General features: G+C 42.7%; 1 protein-coding gene across 1 annotated transcript in view; it reads left to right on the forward strand.

Moving 5' to 3' along the window:
- Positions 1 to 230: 230 nt before the first annotated feature.
- The window catches only part of LOC114641630 (zinc finger protein 91-like), a 79413-nt gene continuing 57898 nt past the window's right edge, over positions 231 to 21745 (forward strand). Inside the window, exons 1-4 of the mRNA XM_051927751.1 lie at positions 231 to 339; positions 1361 to 1520; positions 12745 to 13271; positions 18304 to 19808. Of these exons, the coding sequence (XP_051783711.1) occupies positions 12884 to 13271; positions 18304 to 19808 (1893 nt within the window). The 5' untranslated portion in view covers positions 231 to 339; positions 1361 to 1520; positions 12745 to 12883. The remainder of the gene's footprint in view (positions 340 to 1360; positions 1521 to 12744; positions 13272 to 18303; positions 19809 to 21745) is intronic.

Genomic DNA, 21745 nt, shown 5'->3' on the forward strand with positions numbered 1-21745 from the left:
CCCCCACGATAGTCTAACCTCTGCAAGCTTCTCCCGTTGCTCACCGACACTCCCGACATCATTCATGTCGTCTTTAATTTTATCTTATAATTTTACCCTTCTTGCAATGACTTGCCTCGCATTGCACTTGGAGCCGTCTGTCTCTTGAGAGCGTTAACTACTCCGCAGATGCGTGGGCGGGGTCACGAGTCCTCGTCGCCTGCTGATGACGTCCTTTTGTTTCCGTTGCAGGCTGCAGACCGCTCTTCTCTTCCTCCGAGCGCTCATTTTTTTCTTCAATTCGACATAAGCGTGCGGACTTCTTTTAGGCCACAAGGACGAATAAAAGTGCGTAAAAAGGTGAGACAAAGACGGAGGTGGGAATCGAGGCGGGGTGACACACTGAGGAGCTCCTGGTTTTAGGCGGTGCCTAACGGCCGGTGATTTGACAGAGGCAAGCAGTCGCTACCTTCGTGATTTTACTGCTCGCTGGAGTCGCCGCTGAAATTTTTCGACTTGGCGTTGCTTTGTTCCGTTGATGTCGGTGCCTTGTGCACAGGGCTCATGCGATCCGTGCAGACTTTAAAGCCTTCATTTGTAGTTTTCTTGCTCGTGCACCTTGGGGCGCCGATCTCGTGCACGCGCAGCCGATCGGCTGTTGTGCCTCCGACTTTGAAGTCTGCACTCGGTGTTATGAAGACGTTGGTGCCCCGTGGAGTTCAATGTCCATTCTAATTTATTTTACTTTTTCGCCGGAGGGGTCACTGATTTCTACGGCTGGGCCTTTTTTTGTGGTAAGCGTCTTCATAGGAAAGACGCTATATAAGTAAAATGTATTCTTATTGATGTGCCACTGACTATTGTCTGCAAAATGAACGTTAGATAGCTAGAAGTGTGCACAATGGCTTTAATATAATTAGAGAACAGTCTACTAGAGTACTGTCTTCTCCAATGTGCCCACCATCATACCTGCTAGAAGGGGACATTCATTCCCACGGCTGGAAATTTGCTGTAAAAATGTGCGCGCCCCCCAAAAAAAACTACTTCTTGCAAAATTTAACATTGGATGGATAACATTGTCTACAATCTGTTTACAAAGATTGTAAGGTTGTTTATTTCACTTTCATGTCTACGTTGCTCCTTGGTCTTTTCACACTGGAGGGGGTGACTCATTTCACAGCTGGGTCAGCATGTCCCCCTATGAGCTGCTTGCACAATGAACAAAGGACGTATGAAACTGTCCTCAATCTCTTTCAAAGACTTGTACTCAATTTTTCATTGTCCATTCTTCTGTTCTGTCCATTTAATGGGGACATTCATTTCCATAGCTGGGGGCTAACCTTTGCAATTCTGTTTCCTTTTTTGAAAAATGAAACTTTAGGAGTGAGAAATTTTGTTGAAATGACGTGCAGAGACAAGCGGGCACATGGAGATCGTAACAATCATGGCATAGTGAGCCTGTGCTAAATTAGAAGGGACACTGAACCGTACAGGGCACCGATATCTTCATAAGAGGGGTCCTCACCTATGGAAGGCTGAAGGTAAACTATTTATCTGGCTAACCCTGCCTGTCTGTCTGTCTTATAGTGCCTTTCATCAACAGTATCTATCCTATCCTATCCTGCCTACTACACTAAAATTTATCTATCTATCTATCTATCTATCTATCTATCTATCTATCTATCTATCTATCTATCTATCTATCTATCTATCTATCTATCTATCTATCTATCTATTCCTGCCAACTACACTATCTATCTATCTATCTATCTATCTATCTATCTATCTATCTATCTATCTATCTATCTATCTATCTATCTATCTATCTATCTATCTATCTATCTATCTATCTATCTATCTATCTATCTATCTATCTGCATATGGTGTCTTTTTATCTGTACCTCTCTCTCTACTGAGCGCCTTTCATATTATCTATGTAGCTATCTGTCTTTTATGAAAAAGAATTTGATATCCTTCCCTAGTGGCATGGCAGTAATTCTAACAAGAAAAATGAAAAAATAACAATAGAGAAAGATTATTCTTCACTTCTGTTAATATCAGATTACACTCCAATAAATAATTACTTCAAGGAAGCTCCTGGCAAAGTGTGATGAAGTAGTGGGGACCTTTCAGTCCATTTTGGCCACTTGAAGAGTGTGTGGGAGGTGTGGCTCCTAGGTATGGGCAGGAGTGATATCTACAACCCGGTCTGTAGGTGAGCGTCAATGTTCAGTGCAGTTGCCAGAGCTTTATACTTTTCTCAGTGGCTTTGGTTCTAAAATAAGAAGATGCAATTTCCAAACGTTGGATGTAATCTTTTGTTGGCATAGCTTAAATTTAAATTAGCAGACAGTAACTTCTTCTTTTTCTTTTCTGGCTGCTCCTGTTAGGTGTTTGCCACAGCAGATCATCTTCTTCCATATCTGTGTGTCCTCGTCATCTTGCTCTACCACACCCATCACCTGCATGTCCTCTCTCACCACATCCATAAACCTTCTCTTAGGCCTTCCTCTTCTCCTCTTCCCTGGCAGCTTTATCCTTAGCATCCTTCTCCCAGCAGTATACCCCTCATCTCTCCTCTGCACATGTCCAAACCAACACAATCTCGCCTCTCTGACTTTGTCCCCCAACCGTCCCAACTGAGCTGACCCTGAAATGTCCAATTTCTAATCCTGTCCATCCTCGTCAAACCCAATGCAAATCTTAACATCTTTAACTCTGCCACCTCCAGCTCTGTCTCCTGTGCCACCGTCTCCAGCCCATATAACATAGCTGGTCTCGTTACCATCCTGTAGACCTTCCCTTTCACTCTTGCTGATACCCGTCTGTCACAAATCACTCCTGACACACTTCTCCACCCATTCCACCCTGCCTGCACTCTCTTCTTCACTTCTCTTCCACACTCCCCATTACTCTGTACTGTTGATCCCAAGTATTTAAACTCATCCACCTTCTCCAACTGTACTCCCTCATCCTCACCATTCCACTGACCTTCCTCTCATTCACACACATGTATTCTGTCTTGGTGGTCCTACTGACCTTCATTCCTCTCCTCTCATATCTCCACCTCTCCAGGGTCTCCTCAACTTGCTCCTTACTCTCACTACAGATCACAATGTCATCAGCAAACATCACAGTCCATGGGGACTCCTGTCTAATCTCGTCTGTCAGCCTGTCCATCAGCATTTCTAATAAGAAAGGGCTCAGAGCCGATCCCTGATGTAATCCCACCTCCGTCACTCCTACCACAGACCTCACCACGGTCACACTTCTCTCTTACATATCCTGTACAACTCTTTCGTACTTCTCTGCCACTCCCGACTTCCTCCTACAATACCACAGCTCCTCTCTCCTCACCCTGTCATATGCTTTCTCCAGGTCCACAAAGACACAATGCAACTCCTTCTGGCCTTCTCTAAACTTCTCCATCAACATCCTCAGAGCAAACATCACATCTGTGGTGCTCTTTCTTGGCATGAAACCATCCTGCTGCTCACTAATCATCACCTCACATCTTAACTGAGCTTCCACTACTCTTTCCCATAACTTCATGCTGTGGCTCATCAATTTTATCCCCCTGTAGTTACTGCAGTCCTGCACATCCCCCTTATTCTTAAATATCGGCACCAGTACACTTCTTCTCCATTCCTCATCATCCTCTCACTTTCCAAGATTCCATTAAACAATCAGGTTATAAACTCCTCTGCCATCTCTCCTAAACACCTCCATGCTTCCACAGGTATGCCATCTGGACCAACGGCCTTTCCATTCTTCATCCTCTTCATCGCTGTCCTTACTTCCTCCTTGCTAATCCCTTGCACTTCCTGTTTCACTATCTCCACATCATCCAACCTCTTCTCTCTCTTGTTCTCTTCATTCATCGGCCTCTCAAAGTACTCTTTCCATCTGCTCAATGCTCTGACCTTCTTCATTCCTCTCCTTGACACCATACCTACTCATCACCTCTTCATCTCCTCTTTTCCCTTTACCAACATGTCCATTGAAATCTGCTCCAATCACCACTTTCTGTCCATCACTTCATCCAACTCACTCCAGAAATCATCTTTCTCCTCCATCGCACACCCAACTTGTGGGGCATATGCACTAACAACATTCATCATCACACCTCAAATTTCCAGCCTCATCATCCTCACTCTGTCCATACTGTTCCTTCAGGATAACTCCTACTCCATTTCTCCTCCCATCCACACCATGATATCACAATTTGAATCCACCTCCAATCCACCTTGGCCTTACTCCCCTTCCATTTAGTCTCTTGTACACACAATATATCAACCTTCCTTCTTTCCATCATATCTGCTAACTCTCTCCCCTTACCAGTCATACTGCCAACATTAACAGTTCCTACCCTCACTTCCACTCTCTTTACCTTCCTCCTCTCCTCTTTCTTCCAGACATCATCTTCTTCTTCTTCTTCTTCTTCTTCTTCTTCTTCTTCTTCTTCTTCTTCTTCTTCTTCTTCTTCTTCTTCTTCTTCTTCTTCTTCTTCTTCTTCTTCTTCTTCTTCTTCTTCTTCTTCTTCTTCTTCTTCTTCTTCTTCTTCTTCTTCTTCTTCTTCTTCTTCTTCTTCTTCTTCTTCTTCTTCTTCTTCTTCTTCTTCTTCTTCTTCTTCTTCTTCTTCTTCTTCTTCTTCTTCTTCTTCTTCTTCTTCTTCTTCTTCTTCTTCTTCTTCTTCTTCTTCTTCTTCTTCTTCTTCTTCTTCTTCTTCACCAGCACCCTGTTGGCTAACAGTACTGGTGGCAGCCATCGTTAACACACTGGTTTGTGCCTCCCCTGTGGCCTGGTTAGTCAATAAACAGCACACAGTAAGTGTTGACCCTAAACTGACCATCAGACCACGGGGTACACCTGCTCTCCTTTAATGGCCTCCACTTTTCTCTTCCTGTCTCCATTTTGCCTCCTCCCTACCAGCTGCCTTGCATGGCTTAAACCAGGGGTCGCCAACTCCGATCCTGGAGGACCACCGTGGCTGCAGGTTTTCATTCCAACCCGTTTCTTAACGAGTGACTAGCTGTTTTTGCTGCTCATTAACTTCTTTTGAACTAATTTTAATTGATTTGCTCCTGAAGACTCAGACCCCTGAATTGTTTCTTTTTCCTTAATTTGCAGCCAAACAATAGTGAGATACAAAATGAGCCAAAACAACTGGTGTCCATCACACAATATCTGAAAATAAAGAAAGATGAAGGTTTCGGGAATGTCAATCTGCTCAGGTCCTCAAAACCTTTGACCAGTGCTAGAAAAGAGAAAATCAGTCAGTCATTATCCAACCCGCTATATCCTAAGTACAGGGTCACAGGGGGGTCTGCTGGAGCCAATCCCAGCCAGCACAGGGCACAAGGCAGGAAACAAACCCTGGGCCGGGTGCCAGCCCACCGCAGGGCACACACCCACACACCAAGCACACACTAGGGACAATTTACAATCGCCAATACACCGGACCTGCATGTCTTTGGACTGTGGGAGGAAACCCATGCAGATGCGAGGAGAACATGCAAACTCCATGCAAGGAGGGCCTGGCGAGCGAACCCAGGTCTCCTTACTGCGAGGCACCATGCCGCCCCAAGAGAAAATCCACAATTTCGGAAATGTCTGCTAATGCACAATTCGAGTAGCAACAAGCCATGGAATTAAAGAACAAGTTTAATGAACGACGAGACTCTGTGTTTAATTAAGCAACTGGTTGGAGTTTGAGGCCCTGACTGAGTTGGTCTTCTCTTGGCTCCCTCACTTCACATTTCATTTCTGTTTGGGTGCCCTTTAAAGGAAAGAAGTGAAGCAATTCAGAGGAACAATGGAGAAATTCAGGGGAACAAATCTTAAAAGAGAAGTCATTTAGCAGCAAAAAGAGGGCATTCGTTTCAAAAAAAGGGTTAGAATGAAAACCTGCAGCCATGGTGGTCCTCCAGGACCGGAGTTGGCGACCCCTGGCTTAAAGGATTCAGCGTTGTCTATTCATGTTCTCAGTTGCCTGGTTTAAATAATATAATATGGACTAATGGGGCAGAGTGGTGGCCTCTGAGGCTCAGGATCTGCACCTGTATCCAGAAGGTGGCCCGTTCAAATCCCTGTTACTGCCAAAGGGGATCCCACTCTGTTGGGCCCTTGAGTAAGGCCATTAACCTGCGATTGTGGTACAATGGCTGACTCTGCGCTCTGACCCCAAGGGGTCCAGTATGTGAAAACTAACAATCTCCTAAAACAAGAAATTGTATAAAGTGCAATAAAGAGCAAATAAAAACCTCAACGATCACCGTGGCAAACGTTAAACCTTTGGTTACAGAATTTGTGCCTTTGTTTCTGCATTAATGGGGACATCTCAGTGCCATGGGTACTGGCACACCGCTGTACCTTATAACAGACGCTGATAATGGCGTGTATGATCTTCTGTTTGGTCCGGAGATTCGTTGAAGCACGAAACACAATTCTACTGTGCTGTTTTTCATCTCGGAACAGACTAAGCCCAGAGATGTCCGACTCCTCAGGCCAGTTCTCTTCAGTAGGTGTCTGATGCCCTAAAGCCAACAAGTTGTTAAAATCTGCCTATGGACTCCTAGAGACCAATGTCCGGTGATCTCTTGTCTAAAGCCAGGCCCAATTCAGCACAAAGTTCTAAGACAGTGGCTCTTGAGTGGTACATATGCCAGTCAACATCATGCCAGTCCTTAAAAAGCTCCTTCACTTTGTATCTGAGCATTTGCATCGTCATCGAGCAGCACCAAACCATTAGGCTATGAACTGGCTGTAGGATAGGAGATTTAGAGCCTTCTGTAGGCAGCAAGGGAATCGCGTCTGTGCTTTTACTACATGGAGTTGCTAACAACTAGAGATGGCATTCGGTTGTGATGCTGAGAAGTGGCAACTACCCAAAAATAAATAAATAAATAAATAACACACAGGCATTCTTGCATGTAAACACGCAGCATTGGCTTTCTTAAAAGGGATCGGCAATACAGTCTGTGCATCACATTCACTATTTTTGATGATCGATTTGTTAGTCGGTGATATGGATTTGTACAGGCGAGAGTTAACTTTCGGCTGCTTTGACTGCATTTCTCTGCTTGATCGAGGGTGTCGCTGTTTCCCCGTCTCTCCAAAATGGTGTGTTGGCACGGGGCAGAGCTGCTGTAAAGAAAGATAGATGGATATATAGATTGAGGGAAAGGTGATAGAATGATAGATAGGTAGAGTGAAAGGCTCTATATTCTAGAGACCGAGAGAAAGATATATATGTGGAAGGCACTATATAATAGGTGGATAGACAGAGTTAAAGGTGACAGAGTGAAAGGCACTATATAGTAGATGGATATGTAGATATAGTGAAAGGCTCTATATAATATAATACATAGACCAATAGAGTGGATGGTGTTAGAGTGAAAGGCACTATATAAGGATGGATAGGTAGATAAAGGCATTATATACAAGGTAGCGATAGATAGGCAGACAGATGAAGGCATTATATACTAGAGAGAGAGAAGTGTGAAAGGCACTATAAAATAGATAGATGGATGTGAAAGGCTATATTCTAGAGACAGAGAGAAAGATTATACTGGATATATACTGTATATATGTGACAGGCACTATATAAGAGGTGGATAGATAGAGTAAAAGGTGACAGAGTGAAAGGCTCTATATAATATAATACATAGATTGATAGATAAAGTGGAAGGTGCTATATAATTGATGGATATGTAGATATAGCAAAAGGCTCTATATAATATAATACATAGACCAATAGAGTGAATGGTGACAGAGTGAAAGGCTCTATATAATATAATACATAGACAGATAAAGTGAAAGGCGCTATATAATAGATGGAAATGTAGATATAGCGAAAGGCTCTATATAATATAAATACATAGACAGATAAAGTGAAAGGCGCTATATATAGATGGAAATGTAGATATAGTGAAGGCCCTATATAATATAATACATATACAGATAAAGTGAAAGGCACTATATAATAGATGGAAATGTAGATATAGCGAAAGGCTCTATATAATGTAATACATAGACCAATAGAGTGGATGGTGACAGAGTGAAAGGCACTATATAATATAATACAGAGACTGATAGATAAATTGAAACAGTGAAAGGCACTATATAAGGATGGATAGACAGAGAAAGGCACTATCAAATAGATAGATGTGAAAGGCACTCAATAATAAATAGATGGATGTGAAAGGCACTGTGTAATGGATAGAGTGAAAGGCTCTATATTATACAGAAAGAGATATATATGTATATATATACTGTATGTATGTGAAAGGCACTATATAATAGGTGGATAGATAGAGTAAAAGGTGACAGAGTGTAAGGCTCTATATAATGTAATACATAGACCAATAGATAAAGTGAAAGGTGCTGTATAATTGATGAATATGTAGATATAGCAAAAGGCTCTATATAATATAATACATAGACCAATAGAGTGAAAGGCACTATATAATAGAGAGCATGAACGGCTCTATATAATATAATACAGAGACTGATAGATAAATTGAAAGAGTGAAAGGCACTATATAAGGATGGATAGATAGTAGAGAAAGGCACTATATACAAGGTAGCGATAGACAGGCAGACAGATAAAGGCATTATATACTAGAGAGAGAAAAATGTGAAAGGCACTATCAAATAGATATGAAAGGCACTCTATAATAACTAGGTGGATGTGAAAGGCACTATATAATAGGTGGACAGATAGCCTTTCACTCTGTCACCTTTTACTCTATCTATTGGTCTATGTATTATATTATAGATAGCCTTTCGCTATATCTACATATCCATCTATTACATAGACCAACAGATAAAGTGAAAGGTGCTATATATTATATAGAAAGTGAAAGGCGCTATATAATAGATGGATATATAGATATAGCGAAAGGCTCTATATAATACATAACCAATAGAGTGAATGGTGGTAGAGTGAAAGGCAGTATATAAGAGATGAATATATAGAGTGAAACGTATTCTATAGGTAGATAGATGTGAAAGGCATTGTGTGATGATTAGAGTGAAAGGCACTATATAAGGATGGATAGATAGGTTGAGAAAGGCACTGTATACAAGGTAGTGATAGGCAGACAGATAAAGTCATTATATACTAGAAAGAGAAAAATGTGAAAGGCACTATAAAATAAATAGATAGATGTGAAAGGCACTATATAAGGATAGATGGATGGATAGATAGATAGGGGATAAAATGTCTGTTCACAGAAGCTCCTTTAATGAATACATGCATAGATAAATATATTGATGTGCATATACACAGTGTGGTTTGAACTCACACCGCTAAAAAGGAAGAAACTTTCAAAAGAAAGAAGACTCCTGACTTGGCAGTCCCAGTCCCAGTGAGTTGCTATACATGCTCATTGTTCTTGTTATTAAGGACCCCCAGTCTTTCTTCTTGACACACTTCTTCTGAATGATTCATTGGCTGAAAGTCTTCAGAGCTGGTGTGTCACAGACAGAATGCGCAGAGTTGTTCATAACGGCACTCGGTTTTGTTTTAATTCTCACCTTCGCTACGACCTCCAGGGGGTCCAAAGTGCATCCCGTAACTGAGCCTGCCTTGTTAATTAGCTCAATAATTCGGTGGTCCTCTGTTGAAGTGATGTCACCAGCCCGGCACACCACACTGGCCATCACAGAGTTGTAGAAGATGTGAAGGAGGTCACTTCCCTCATTAAAGGAACACAGTCTGTTAAGAGAAAAAGAGCCTGCTCTGCCCTTTCTTCTATACTGTAGCTCCTCTGTGTTCTGCGACCAATCCAACCTCTCACTGATGTGGAACCCCAAATAACTGTAGCAGTGGACCACCGCTACATGCACTCCCTGAATGGTGACCAGACATTGAGTCTCTTTAGTGTGATGAAAGTCAATAAGCAGTTCTGTGGTTTTGCTGATTTTGAGTTGCAGACATTTCTCAAAGTCCTCCTTTCCTCTTTCTCATCCCCCTTTATCAGTAGACCCCATGCGTGCAGAATCATCTGAGAACGTCTGCTTGTGAGCTGACCTGCTGTTATATTTCTAGCCTGAGGTGTACAGAGTGAAGGTGACAGGCCTGTTCCTTGTGGTGTTCCAGCATTGCTCACACAGTCCTCGAGTCTCACAGATGGTGGTCTGCTGGTCAGATAGTCCATCATCAGGACACCACAGGCTCACCCACCTGCTTGTTCTTGCGTCAAGTTTAAGTCTTTAAGACCTGACCGTTGTTTAGAAAGTTGTCTATGCACATTTCAGGCCTCATTTTGGGCGTATGCAAGTTTAGTAAATCTGACCCTTGGACTCCTACACTCCCTTTATCGATACTCGCCATTTTAAGGAGGTGATCCATCCATCCATTTTCCAACCCGCTGAATCCGAACACAGGGGCACGGGGGTCTGCTGGAGCCAATCCCAGCCAACACAGGGCACAAGGCAGGAACCAATTCCGGGCAGGGTGCGAACCCACCGCAGTAAGGAGGTGATGACACTAATAAATTCATTAGTTTAAGGCTGGAGTGAGGCACACTCTCATTCGACCTACAGGCACCCAGCTTTTGATCATTTCAAATGACTTGATGGTTTGAAAATCCAGAAGTTTTCTTTTTGCCTTTCAGGACCTCCCACCTGATTGCTGGGCGTTTAGTCGTAGGACATCTTCACTTTGCAAAGCAGGGCAGGATTTGTTTCACTCTCCAGTTGCGTTTCACACTGCAAATTTTCAAGCAGGCCACAACATAACCATAAACACCCCAAAACCGGGTGGTCTTCTACTGGGCAGAAAGGGAAAAAAAATCATCATGGTGGGTCAAGAAGAGGGGCGCTTGTGCACACTTACAACCATTCTGTGGTTTGTCGACCAAGCATGAAGAGGATGTGTAGATGATGCACTGCTTTACATGAACTTGCACTTGGACGACTCTATAGAAGATGGCGGCTTCTGCTGAGGACACATTCTGATGGGCTTCAGTCTCATTTAAATAGCAGAGCAGCCTTATTAGACCTGTGCTGCCAGTTTGAAGTGATTCACAATAAAAAAGCCTACGTGTTCAAACGCTCTCCCCTTACCCTGTTTGTGACATTGTATGGATCACCTGGACTTTATTATTCTTTATTCTTTTGTTCTTTATTTGGCCATATACAATTTCTCGCATTTGGACTTCTTGACTTTTCGCATACCCCTTGGTGTCAGAGTGCAGGGTCAGCCATCGTACCAACTCTGTCTACATAGTAAGCAGGTTTTCATATCAAATCTTCTGAGAATTTCTTGAGCTGGCGTAGAGGGTTCACAGCCTGTCAAGTCTCTCTTTAACTCTTTTAGGACTAATTTTTTTTTTGTTTCTTTTCTCCCAGGGCTGAATATTTTTCCAAAAACTAACATTTTTTAAAAAAGAACACAAAGCAATTGTTTAACATATCAAATCAACAAAAAATATTTCCTTTTGACAAATGTTACTGTCTTGCATGTTGTATGAGCCTGCATACTCTATGATTTCACATACATATCACATACATTTTACACAGCAAAGTCTGATCTCGCTCATAGCAGCCAATTTCAGTCATTGCCACATTGCACTCCTTACAATACGTGTTGCTTTGGTGCCTATTTTTCAATTGTCTGTTGCTGCACTTTCTAACATATATTGTTAGTGTGTACTGTAGAGAGACAAATCACCCGTTTGCCATCGTGCCATGCCACTGCCACCAAGTTTTCTGCCTGCATGAAAACTGTATTGTCACCTCTTTTCATCTTCTGAAACTTTATGAACTTTATGTATGGCATTATAGCCTGGCTCACCCCATGGGATTTGCTTCTGTTTATTACAGAAGTGAATAAAACTTTGCAGCAGCACGTACCTAAGCCACCAGGGGACAAAGCACGTTTGGACCAATGCTCCCTGAAGTTATATCACCAGTTCTGTCCCATCCCTATTTGTAATGCCACAGCGCGCTTCATCTCGTCTTTCGTTGTGGGTTTCCACTTTGAAAAACGAGAATGCGATGCAAGCGCAGCCCGCGATTCAAAAAAAATCTCTGCCTACCTGTTTGTCTCGTCTGACAGTAGCTGAAAAGCAGCATCAGGAGAGAGCAGCCTGAAGTACAGCAGCTGGTGATCTGTCGTGTCCAACAGCAAGCCATGCCATCTTGTAAACTCCGGTAGCCAGATCGGCTCTCAACGGATCAATGTCTGTGTATTTATCCCATGCGAACCTTGCCGTAGATGCATCGGCTGCGCAAAGGCACTCAACTGACAGCAGATCCGCTCGCGCGGCATCGGCTGGTGTCTGATCAGCTGATGCCAGCTTCTAACTCTCTTGTTCGATCTCCTGATCACTGCCAATAAAGTCTGATTCTGAAAAATCAAGAGTCCGACTCCGCGATAATGCGCAAAACATCGTCTGCCGTGTGTTTTCTTTTCTGCACTCGCTTCGCTGCCTTTTCACATGTCGGTGCCATCTTGCCATTGTTTACATTTCACAACTCACGCACACGCAAGGTTTAGTTGCTGAGTCAACGAGTCTAGCATTCCTCCAAGCACAGAGGGAATGCCTGCGACGTGACAGTGAGATTTGTCGCCATTAACAGCTGATTGTCGCCCCCTATCCCTGGATGTCGACTTTTGTCTACATTAGCCTTCAACCCCTCCTGTCGACAAAAGTCGACATCCTCCCTAAAAGAGTTAAAACATAGCCTGTAGTTTTTCTGTAAAACCGGACATTACATCTGAAATGTCTTATTTTGTCCCTTTTATCTTGACAGATGACAAAGGGACCCTCTTTCACAGTCTCCATGACCATGTGGTGAGGCGCCTAATGTCCTGGGATCATCCACGTGAGAAAGAAATCTTAGAAGAGAAGAGCGTTCACTTTGCAGTAGGGAAGAGTTTCACACAGGGAACATGGCCTCCGCCCCAGAGGATGGCGTGGACCCACGACTGGCATGCATTAAACAAGAGGATTGTGAAGGGAGTGCCCCAGAGGAATGGGGTGTGAAACTAGAGGCGTGCGAAGAAAGAATTTCGCTGTCGAATGGGGGGACTGGTGAAGTTAAAGGGGAGGATCTGGACAATTTTTCAGTGGAAGAGCGTGCACACAAGAAGATTTTAAGACAGGGTGTTTGTGCAGAATCTCATTCCAGTGCACAGCTCTGGTCCACTGATTTGGGACGGCTGGCAACCCAGCAGAATCTCATAGAGTTGAAGTCTGAGGTATGCGAGTCTGAAGAGGAAATCGATGAAGGAAACGGGAAAGAAGAAGAGCTGCGGTCATCTAGGAGTGTTAGAACAAGTAAGTCATGCGCTTAGATGTTCAAAACGAGGACATTTTTGAAGTCTTTTGTGATCTCCCTTTTTAGTTGGCAGAACTGAGACTGAGATATGCTCTTAAATTGAGTTTAAATGGAGGTCCATTGCTTAGCTACGTGACATCTAATAATAGCAGATATCACAAATCATTCACTGAGGACGTTTAACGGATTGTAAAGCGATCTAAATTGCCAAAGTTTGCGACTTTCTGTTTATAAATCTGTGGTTTTAATTGTGGAACACTGCATGCCCGTATTGTGATCGGGTTTAAGGAAATGAAAACAACATTATCTTGTGCAAAACAAAAATGTATTCCCTCAGTGATGCAGCAGTTAAAGCACAAAGGAAGCACACAATTGTTACGTCTATAAATTATAGTTAAAATTCCAGGATAATTTGTGGTCAAAATCGGCAGACGTCTGTCTTATTCCAGTACTGTGTCATGTTTCATTCAAACTGGAGGATTCCATTTTTGGGTCTTGTGTCAACAGTATCTCATTCTCAAACACGGAGAGAGATTTCTAAAAATTGTACATTTATTGAAACGTTTCCCACCTCGCAGCCCTTTCCTTACACTGATTGTTATGTAATACTAGCTGTGTTGTAAAAAAAAAAAAAGCCCGGGGTCCTAGAAAGTATTGAAGTCATCAGACAAATAAATTGAAATGCAGAGATGTCAGGTCATTGAAAGGAACTACAGTCGACCCTTGATATATACGACCGGCCCTGACATGCGAACAACTTGGTTTACGACCAAAATTTTTGTTTTTGAATTACGACCAACATCTTGCATTACGACCCGAATACGGTCACGTGTATCCACTTGCGCAATTGTAAACAAACAGCCGAGAGCGTTTGTAAGCGTCAGTCGGAGCCCAGATACGTGTGTTTGTGGACGTAATTTCGGTCAGTGCAGTGATTTATATAATTTATTTCGATAATTGCTACGGAAGGAAGCGAAGGTAACGAAGGTAAAGAAAGCGATCACAATCGAAACGAAGAAGGAAATTGTGTGGAAATATGAGAGTGGCGTTCGTGTGACCGATCTCGCTAATATGTACAGCATGTCGAAATCCACCATCTCGACAATTTTACAAAGAAAAGATTTGTATAAGGAGGCTCCTTCCAAACAATAACCACCTTCCATTTCATTCTCCTCCTCCGCCCTTCCTGCAAGCCAAAGATGTCAAATTAAATGGTGAGTACAGTATGAAATTGTTGTTTCTGGTAGGCTAGGCACTTTTTATACGTAACTTTTTGGTTAGTACATTAGAAAAATTACTGGTGTTTTGGTAAATTATGCACATTATACAACCCTTTTTTTATTATGAAAAGGTTAAGTAAGTGTTGCAGTGGGAGGTTCGGAACGCATTATGGGTATTTCCATTATTTCTTATGGGAAAAATAGTCTTGACTTACAACCAACTTGAGTTACAACCAGCCCTCGCAAACGAATTAAGTTCGTAAGTCAAGGGTCCACTGTACTCTGAGCGTTTCTCTCCTAGGAGGCTTTGTTTTGCCAGTGTGCTCACATCGCTTGTGTATTAAGCAGCTAAGCGAGTGAGGTTTGGAGGTTTCGTTTTGCCAACATGCCAGCCTTGCTTGTGCATCCTCGGAGGTGGCGCCCTTAGCCCGACTCCACTTCTCGCTTGCAGGCTGGACAGAGTAAAGGCGAGCCCAGACACAGACAGACAAAGCACACAGGGCTTTTATTTTCTTTTTTTCCCCCCTTGTGGAAACGTCTTCCCCGTTCCCACAAGCACAACAACACAGTCCCAACACCAAAACACAATTTGTTCTTTCTTTCTTTCTTTCTTTCTTTCTTTCTTTCTTTCTTTCTTTCTTTCTTTCTTTCTTTCTTTCTTTCTTTCTTTCTTTCTTTCTTTCTTTCTTTCTTTCTTTCTCCCGTTGCTGGCTCCCTTTATAAGCCACCTGGAAATGCTCCAGTCACTTGATTGCTTGTTTCCAGCTGCACTTCCAGGTGTTGCGGAAGAACTGCCCACACTGGCTCAGGAGCCACTGCTGTGCCCCCTTGTGGCACCCCCTGGACCCCAACAGGGATGAAGAGAACTCCATCTCCCATGGGGCCCTGCAGGTATCCAAGGCACCACTGCCATCCAGGGGGGATGCCATCTAGCATCCCGGGGGAGGTATTGTACAGCCCATGCCTGTTCCCCCAGACCATATGCAGAAGAGGTGTCCCAGCCTTGTCCCACATTAATTCAGGTGCTTGCATTTATATGTTCAATTTTGAAAGATACACTTTAGGTCCTAGGATCCTAAATTGTCCCTAGTGTGTGCTTGGTGTGTGGGTGTGTGTGCCCTGCGGTGGGCCGGTGCCCTGCCCGGGATTGGTTAATAATAATAATTCTTTACATTTATGTATCCTGCCTTGCGCCCTGTGTTGGATTGGCTCCAGCAGACCCCCGTGAGCCTGTGTTAGGATATAGCAGGTTGGACAATGACTGACTGACTTTAGGTCCTTTTGAATTTCACAATGGGATTAATAAAGTTTTTCTAATCTAATCTAAAGAATTTAATTTTCATCAAATGAATGAAAACAAATTGACTTTACATATTCCAAATGTTGTAGGTCAGCAGCCCACCCAGCCCCTCTCCATTATCTACAGTGTATCACGGTGGATGTGAATGTCAGCAGTTATGATGGAAAAAGACAAAGCTCTGCGGCTGAGTCCATCACTGAAGTCGACAAACTCACCGCAGGGTTCTGTTAAGGACTGAGAGGATGGAAATGAGGGGAGCAACAAGAAGAAGACGAGTGCAGTGGAAATAACAAAGAGGGCTTGAGCAATAGGGACAACTGGGCCTGCACTTAAATGGTGTCTTTCATGTGGATTAAGATCATCCTTACTATCAGCTTCACTAGTCAGATCCCATTCTAACGCACCCATCCATGGTCTTAGCCTGGAGTTCTAGGCAGCTTTTAAAGTGAGGCAGATGTCAAGATGAGAGAGCACTAGAGGGCACACTGGCACCCCCATCCACACTCTGGCACACCAGATGGTGATTAATGCTTCACCAGCTCCACTTGTCAGATTCCACCCATCTTTTTTTTTTAACTTGGAGTTTTGGTCAACTTTGAAGTAAGGTAGACATTATTTTTATTAGCTTGTTTAGATGACACCATTATCCAAGGCGTCTCACAACATCTGAGAAACAACTATTTCCATTTCTATTGTTTCTCCAGTTGGCACACAGGCAAGTGAAGTTACAGTGTCACATACTGGTGTCAGATTTGAACCCAAAGTCCAACGCCTTAACCACTACGCCACACTGCCATCAACCTGAGAATGGATTCCAGTCTGCTGTTGGGCACACTGGCACACACATCCACACCAGACAGAATTTCACACAACAGACGCAACTGCGGGATGTGAGAGGAAGATGGAGAATGTGAACAGACCCCAGGAGAGCAGTGGCAGGCAGTGTGGTGCAGCGGTTAAGGCTGTGGATGTCAAGCCATAAGGTTGTGGGTTCAAATCCCTCCAATGACACTGTGTCACCATGAGAAAGTCACTTCACCCGCCTGTGCTCCAATTGGATCTCAAATGTTGTAAGTCACTTTGGATTAAAGCATCAGCCAAGTAAATCAATGTACATGTGAGAACATGCAAAGTCCACAGACAAAGTGGCCAGAGCAGGAGCTAAACCTCAGTACAAGGCAGCAACACCAGTCAGTGTGACAAATGCATCTTTTAGAATCTTCTTCTTCTTCAAGCACACGTGAGGTTTTAGTTTCAGTGTCCCAACATGCACTTTCTTTCTATCTCTTCTTTACTTTTCTCTCTTTTCTTCTTTCTCCTCCTCTCTCCTCGGCAAGCTTTCTTTCTCCTCCTCCTCTTCCTCTTTTTCTTCTTCCTCTTCTTCTTCTTCAAGCACATATGAGATTTATGTACAGTTTCAGTGTCCCATCAAGCACAAACACACTCTTCTTTTGCTTTACTTTCTTTCTTTGTCTTCTTTATTTTTCTCTTTTCTTCTCTTTCTCCTCCACTCTCCTCGGCAAGCTTTGTTTTTCTCCTCCTCCTCGTCCTCCAATTTTCCTTCATCTTCTTCCTTTTAAATTGTGAAAAGTTGTGCATCCATCAAACTTGTGTTCAGGTCACAGCCCTTCCTTACAGTCCTCTTTATGTCATAAGCACATAAAGCATGTGTGAGGACAGTTCAGTGATTCGGTGTGGTACCTGGGGCTCTAATACATATGTGACATACCATAATATTCAAATGTGCTGAATCAAGTCTAGCAGACCAGAGCCTATCCCATCAGCCCCAGGAGGTCCTGTTCAAGATAAGGAAGGACAGCACAATAGAAATGGGAGGAGGAACAAGAAAATGAGACTTAATAAGAGCAGCAAAACTAACGAGGGGGGGGGGGGGGGGGTGCGCAATACAGACCACTGGAAACAGAGGGGCTTCAACTTGAGTTTACCTGATTTCACGTGACACACCCGCTTCACCAGCTCCATTCTAACAATCCCTTTTCTTAACCTGGAATTGTGGGTAGCTTTGAAGTAAGGCAGATATTATTTACTATCTACTTATTTAATTGATGCCTTTATCCAAGGCGACTTACAAATCTGAGATACAATTGGTTCCATTTCTTTTGATATTTTCTGATTTGGGCCATGGTAGGTGAAGTGACTTGCTTATTTCTGCACAGTGTCATCAGTGGGACCTGAACCTACAACTTCAAGATTTGAAGTCCAAAGCCTTAACCAGTACATCACACTGCCATCCACGTGAGAGAAGGGATGCCAGTCCACTTTAGGGTGCGCACAGTTTCACACACTCAGCCACACCAGACACAGATACACACAGCAGACGCATTTGTGGGATATAAGAGGAAGATGGAGAACATGCAATGTCCACACACAGTGACCTGACTACGACTGGAGCCTCATTGTGAGGCAGTGACACCTGCTAGTGTGCTGCTCATCTCTTGTCATAGTTTCTTTATTTAAAAACATTTAACTGAACGATTTGTATTATTGCAGATTTACATGAGAACTGCAGCTTCCCACTATCTTCATTTGCTCAGATGCCCCCTCAATGTAGACTGCAATGCAAACAGTACAAGGAGAAGATGCAGAAATCAACAAGAGGATCGGAGAATTTGACAGCAGCCTCTTTTGAGTGTAGTTCTCTTACTGCTGAGCAAACAAAGAGAGAAGCCATGAACACCGAAGAGCGAGCAGTTCAAAACTCAGATAAAGAGGCTTTACATGCTAGCCAAGAGTGTGGAAAATCTTCTAAATCCAAATCTGACTGTAAAGATGGGTCAGTCCAAACAATTCAGAAGCTATCTGGCCGTTCTGAACATGTTGAACTATTTTCACACAGCAAAAGTCTTCCTGGACATAAAAGGGCTCACAATGGAGAAATCCCCCCTTGCTGGTCGGAGTGTGGTAAACAACTACTCAGTAACCGTGTTTTTCAGAAGCAAACACGTGTTTGTACTGGAGATAAGTCTTTCAGCTGTGCCGAATGTGGCAAAAGATTCTTTCAGAAAAGAAGTCTTCAAAATCATACAAAAATGCATAGTGGAAAAAAACCTCATTGTTGTTCTGAATGTGGTAAAGGATTCTCATTTTTAAGTAATTTTCATAACCACTTAAGAATTCACAGTGGAGAGAAGGCTTATCATTGTAGTGAATGTGGCAAACAGTTCATACAAGAAAGCAGCCTACGAAGGCATATGAAAATTCACACTGGAGTGAAACCCCACTGTTGTTTACAATGTGGAAAACGATTCTCACAAACAAGCCATCTCCAGAGACACACACGAATTCACACTGGAGAAAAACCGTACAGCTGTTCTGATTGTGGTAAATGTTTCCCAGACAACCAGAGTCTTAACAGGCATATGAGAATTCACACCGGAGAGAAACCCCATTCATGTCAAAAATGTGGGAAACGGTTCTCACTATTAGGTGATTTCCGGACCCACTCAAGAATCCACACTGGAGAAAAACCGTATTCCTGCTCTGAATGTGGGAAGCAATTCATTAACAGTAGTCAGCTTCAGAGGCACTCAAGAATTCACACTGGAGAAAAGCCATATAGCTGTTCAGAATGCGGCAAACAATTCATTGACAGTAGCCATCTTCAGAACCACACAAGAGTCCACACTGGAGAAAAACCATATAACTGTTCAGAATGTGGCAAGCAATTCTCTGAAAGTAGTGCTCTTCAGAGGCACACACGAATTCATACTGGTGAAAAGCCATACAGCTGTTCCGAATGCGGCAAACAATTCTCTGACTGTAGCGCTCTTCAGAGCCACACAAGAGTTCACACTGGAGAAAAACCCTATTGCTGTTCTGAATGTGGCAAACGATTCTCTGGCCATAGCGCTTTTCGGCAGCACAAACGAATTCATACTGGAGAGAAGCCATATTGCTGTCCTGAATGTGGTAAAAGGTATTCACAAAAGCGAAGCCTTAACAGCCACTCAAACATTCACTCTAGAGAAAAAAAAAGAATTGGAGTTGAGGTAGCTGTGGAATAAACCAACAGAAACTCGGCTGAGGTTAACAGATCTCATCAAAAGAAACCTCCAGAATTTCTTGCCTTTCTACCTATGATCATCACTCTGTACAAACTGTAAGAAGAATTTCTCATTACAGGTAATTTACTTGTGCATTGAATGTGTACAACATGTACGTTGCTGCAAATTTACAGGAATGACATTTATAGTACTGCAACAGACATGCCCAGAATAAAGCACAAAACACATCTGGAGAAATTCACCCTGAGAGAAGCATTGCTGTTGTGGATGTGGGGAAAAGATTCTCACAGAAAGGTGCACCTCACCAATCTATGAGAATTCATGTTGAGCAGAAACTCGGTTCAGGACAGCTGTACGTTTTTATTTCCATAGCTCAACAATGACTTAATGGACAGATGCTGTTAGGTTCTATTTATATCTTGCTTACTTTGTTTTTCTGTGATTTTTCAACAAATCCATGTCTTTATGTAATCATTGAAGTTTGTATTTGCATTTTACCTGTGATCTTGTCACAGTGCTCTTTGCCTGAACCCAGTGAAGAGCTTTTGACCAAAATAAACTAAATTGAACCGAATTCCTTATTGTCATGCCTAATGAGAAAACGATTTTCAGAGAGCAGTGACCTATGTAGTCACGAAAAAAAATCATACTGGTGAGAGCGCTCACAGCTGTTAAGAGTGTCGGAAGGTTTTCTCAAATAATGTCAGCCTTAATAGCCACATGAGAATTTACACTGAACAGGTAAAAATAAAAAAAAAGAATTGCAAACAGAAATGTGTCAAATGTGGAATAAAACCACTAAAAGTTTCCCAGTAGTGTTGAAATCAACAGGATCTGTCAAAACAAAACTCTAAGCTCATGGAGATGTGCTTGCAAATTCCTTTCCTCACCTATGAATCATAACATTAGTCATATTGGAAATAAAGTAGGTACTGAGCCAAACCCTCCTGGCAAATTTCAGAGAATAGGAACACCATAAATTGCTACAACTAGCATCTGATGCTAATTTATGTCTAGACTATGATCAAAAATAACCCTTTGTATAGAAACTAACCCTCAAGCAAATCATCACGGCAGTCCAGAATGTGACAATCGATGCTCACAAATGAGAAGCCTTTCTCAGCTACTTGAGAATCCACACTAGAGAGAGAGAGATAGAGAGAAATCATTGCTGTCCTGAATGTGGCAAACGCTTTTCTGACAACAGTGGCTTACTAACCATACAAGCGGTCATACTTGGGTAAAGCCATTTTATTGTTCTAAATGTGGGAAGAGTTTCCCACAGATCAGCGCAGTCACAAAAATTCTCAATACCGTGCATTATAAAACACCAGCTAATATTTTATAATAATAATTTACCTTTGACCATTTTACATCTGTGCCCCTCCCCTCATGTTCCTCTGAATCAGCTCATTTACGAGTGCTTGCATGATGGTCAAAGATCATGAAAAGTACACTATGACAAACAAGCCAAAGTGGGCCAACAAAAATCCCCTTATAGCACTAAAAAGTTATACATTTTACAGTAAGAACCTCATTGCAACTGTCAAATGGTTGTGTCGTCAACTTGGATAAGGGATCTGAAAGATTTGCCACCACTGAAGGATCCTTGAATTCAGCTGTGTATCATAGGATTGATTATTATTCAAGGTGAAGTCAGACCACCAAGTCAAAAGCAGGCTACTGAAGTACATTTGTCTTATGTATGAAGACAACAATCAAAAAAACATGCAAAAATCCACAAATAGAGGTGAAGAAAAGGCAATTGGAATTTCTGAATGGTCAGCCTAACCCCCAGTGAGATGCTGCGACAGAACAAAGAGTGGCTATTTCATGTCTGAAAATCCAAAAATTGTCAGTGAGTTGAAGCAGTTCTGTGAGGATGAGTGGGCCACCATATTGTGAGATGGGAACAACGGGGTGTGGGT

Source organism: Erpetoichthys calabaricus, chromosome 5 (assembly GCF_900747795.2).
Source record: "Erpetoichthys calabaricus chromosome 5, fErpCal1.3, whole genome shotgun sequence".
NCBI classification, from domain to species: domain Eukaryota; kingdom Metazoa; phylum Chordata; class Cladistia; order Polypteriformes; family Polypteridae; genus Erpetoichthys; species Erpetoichthys calabaricus.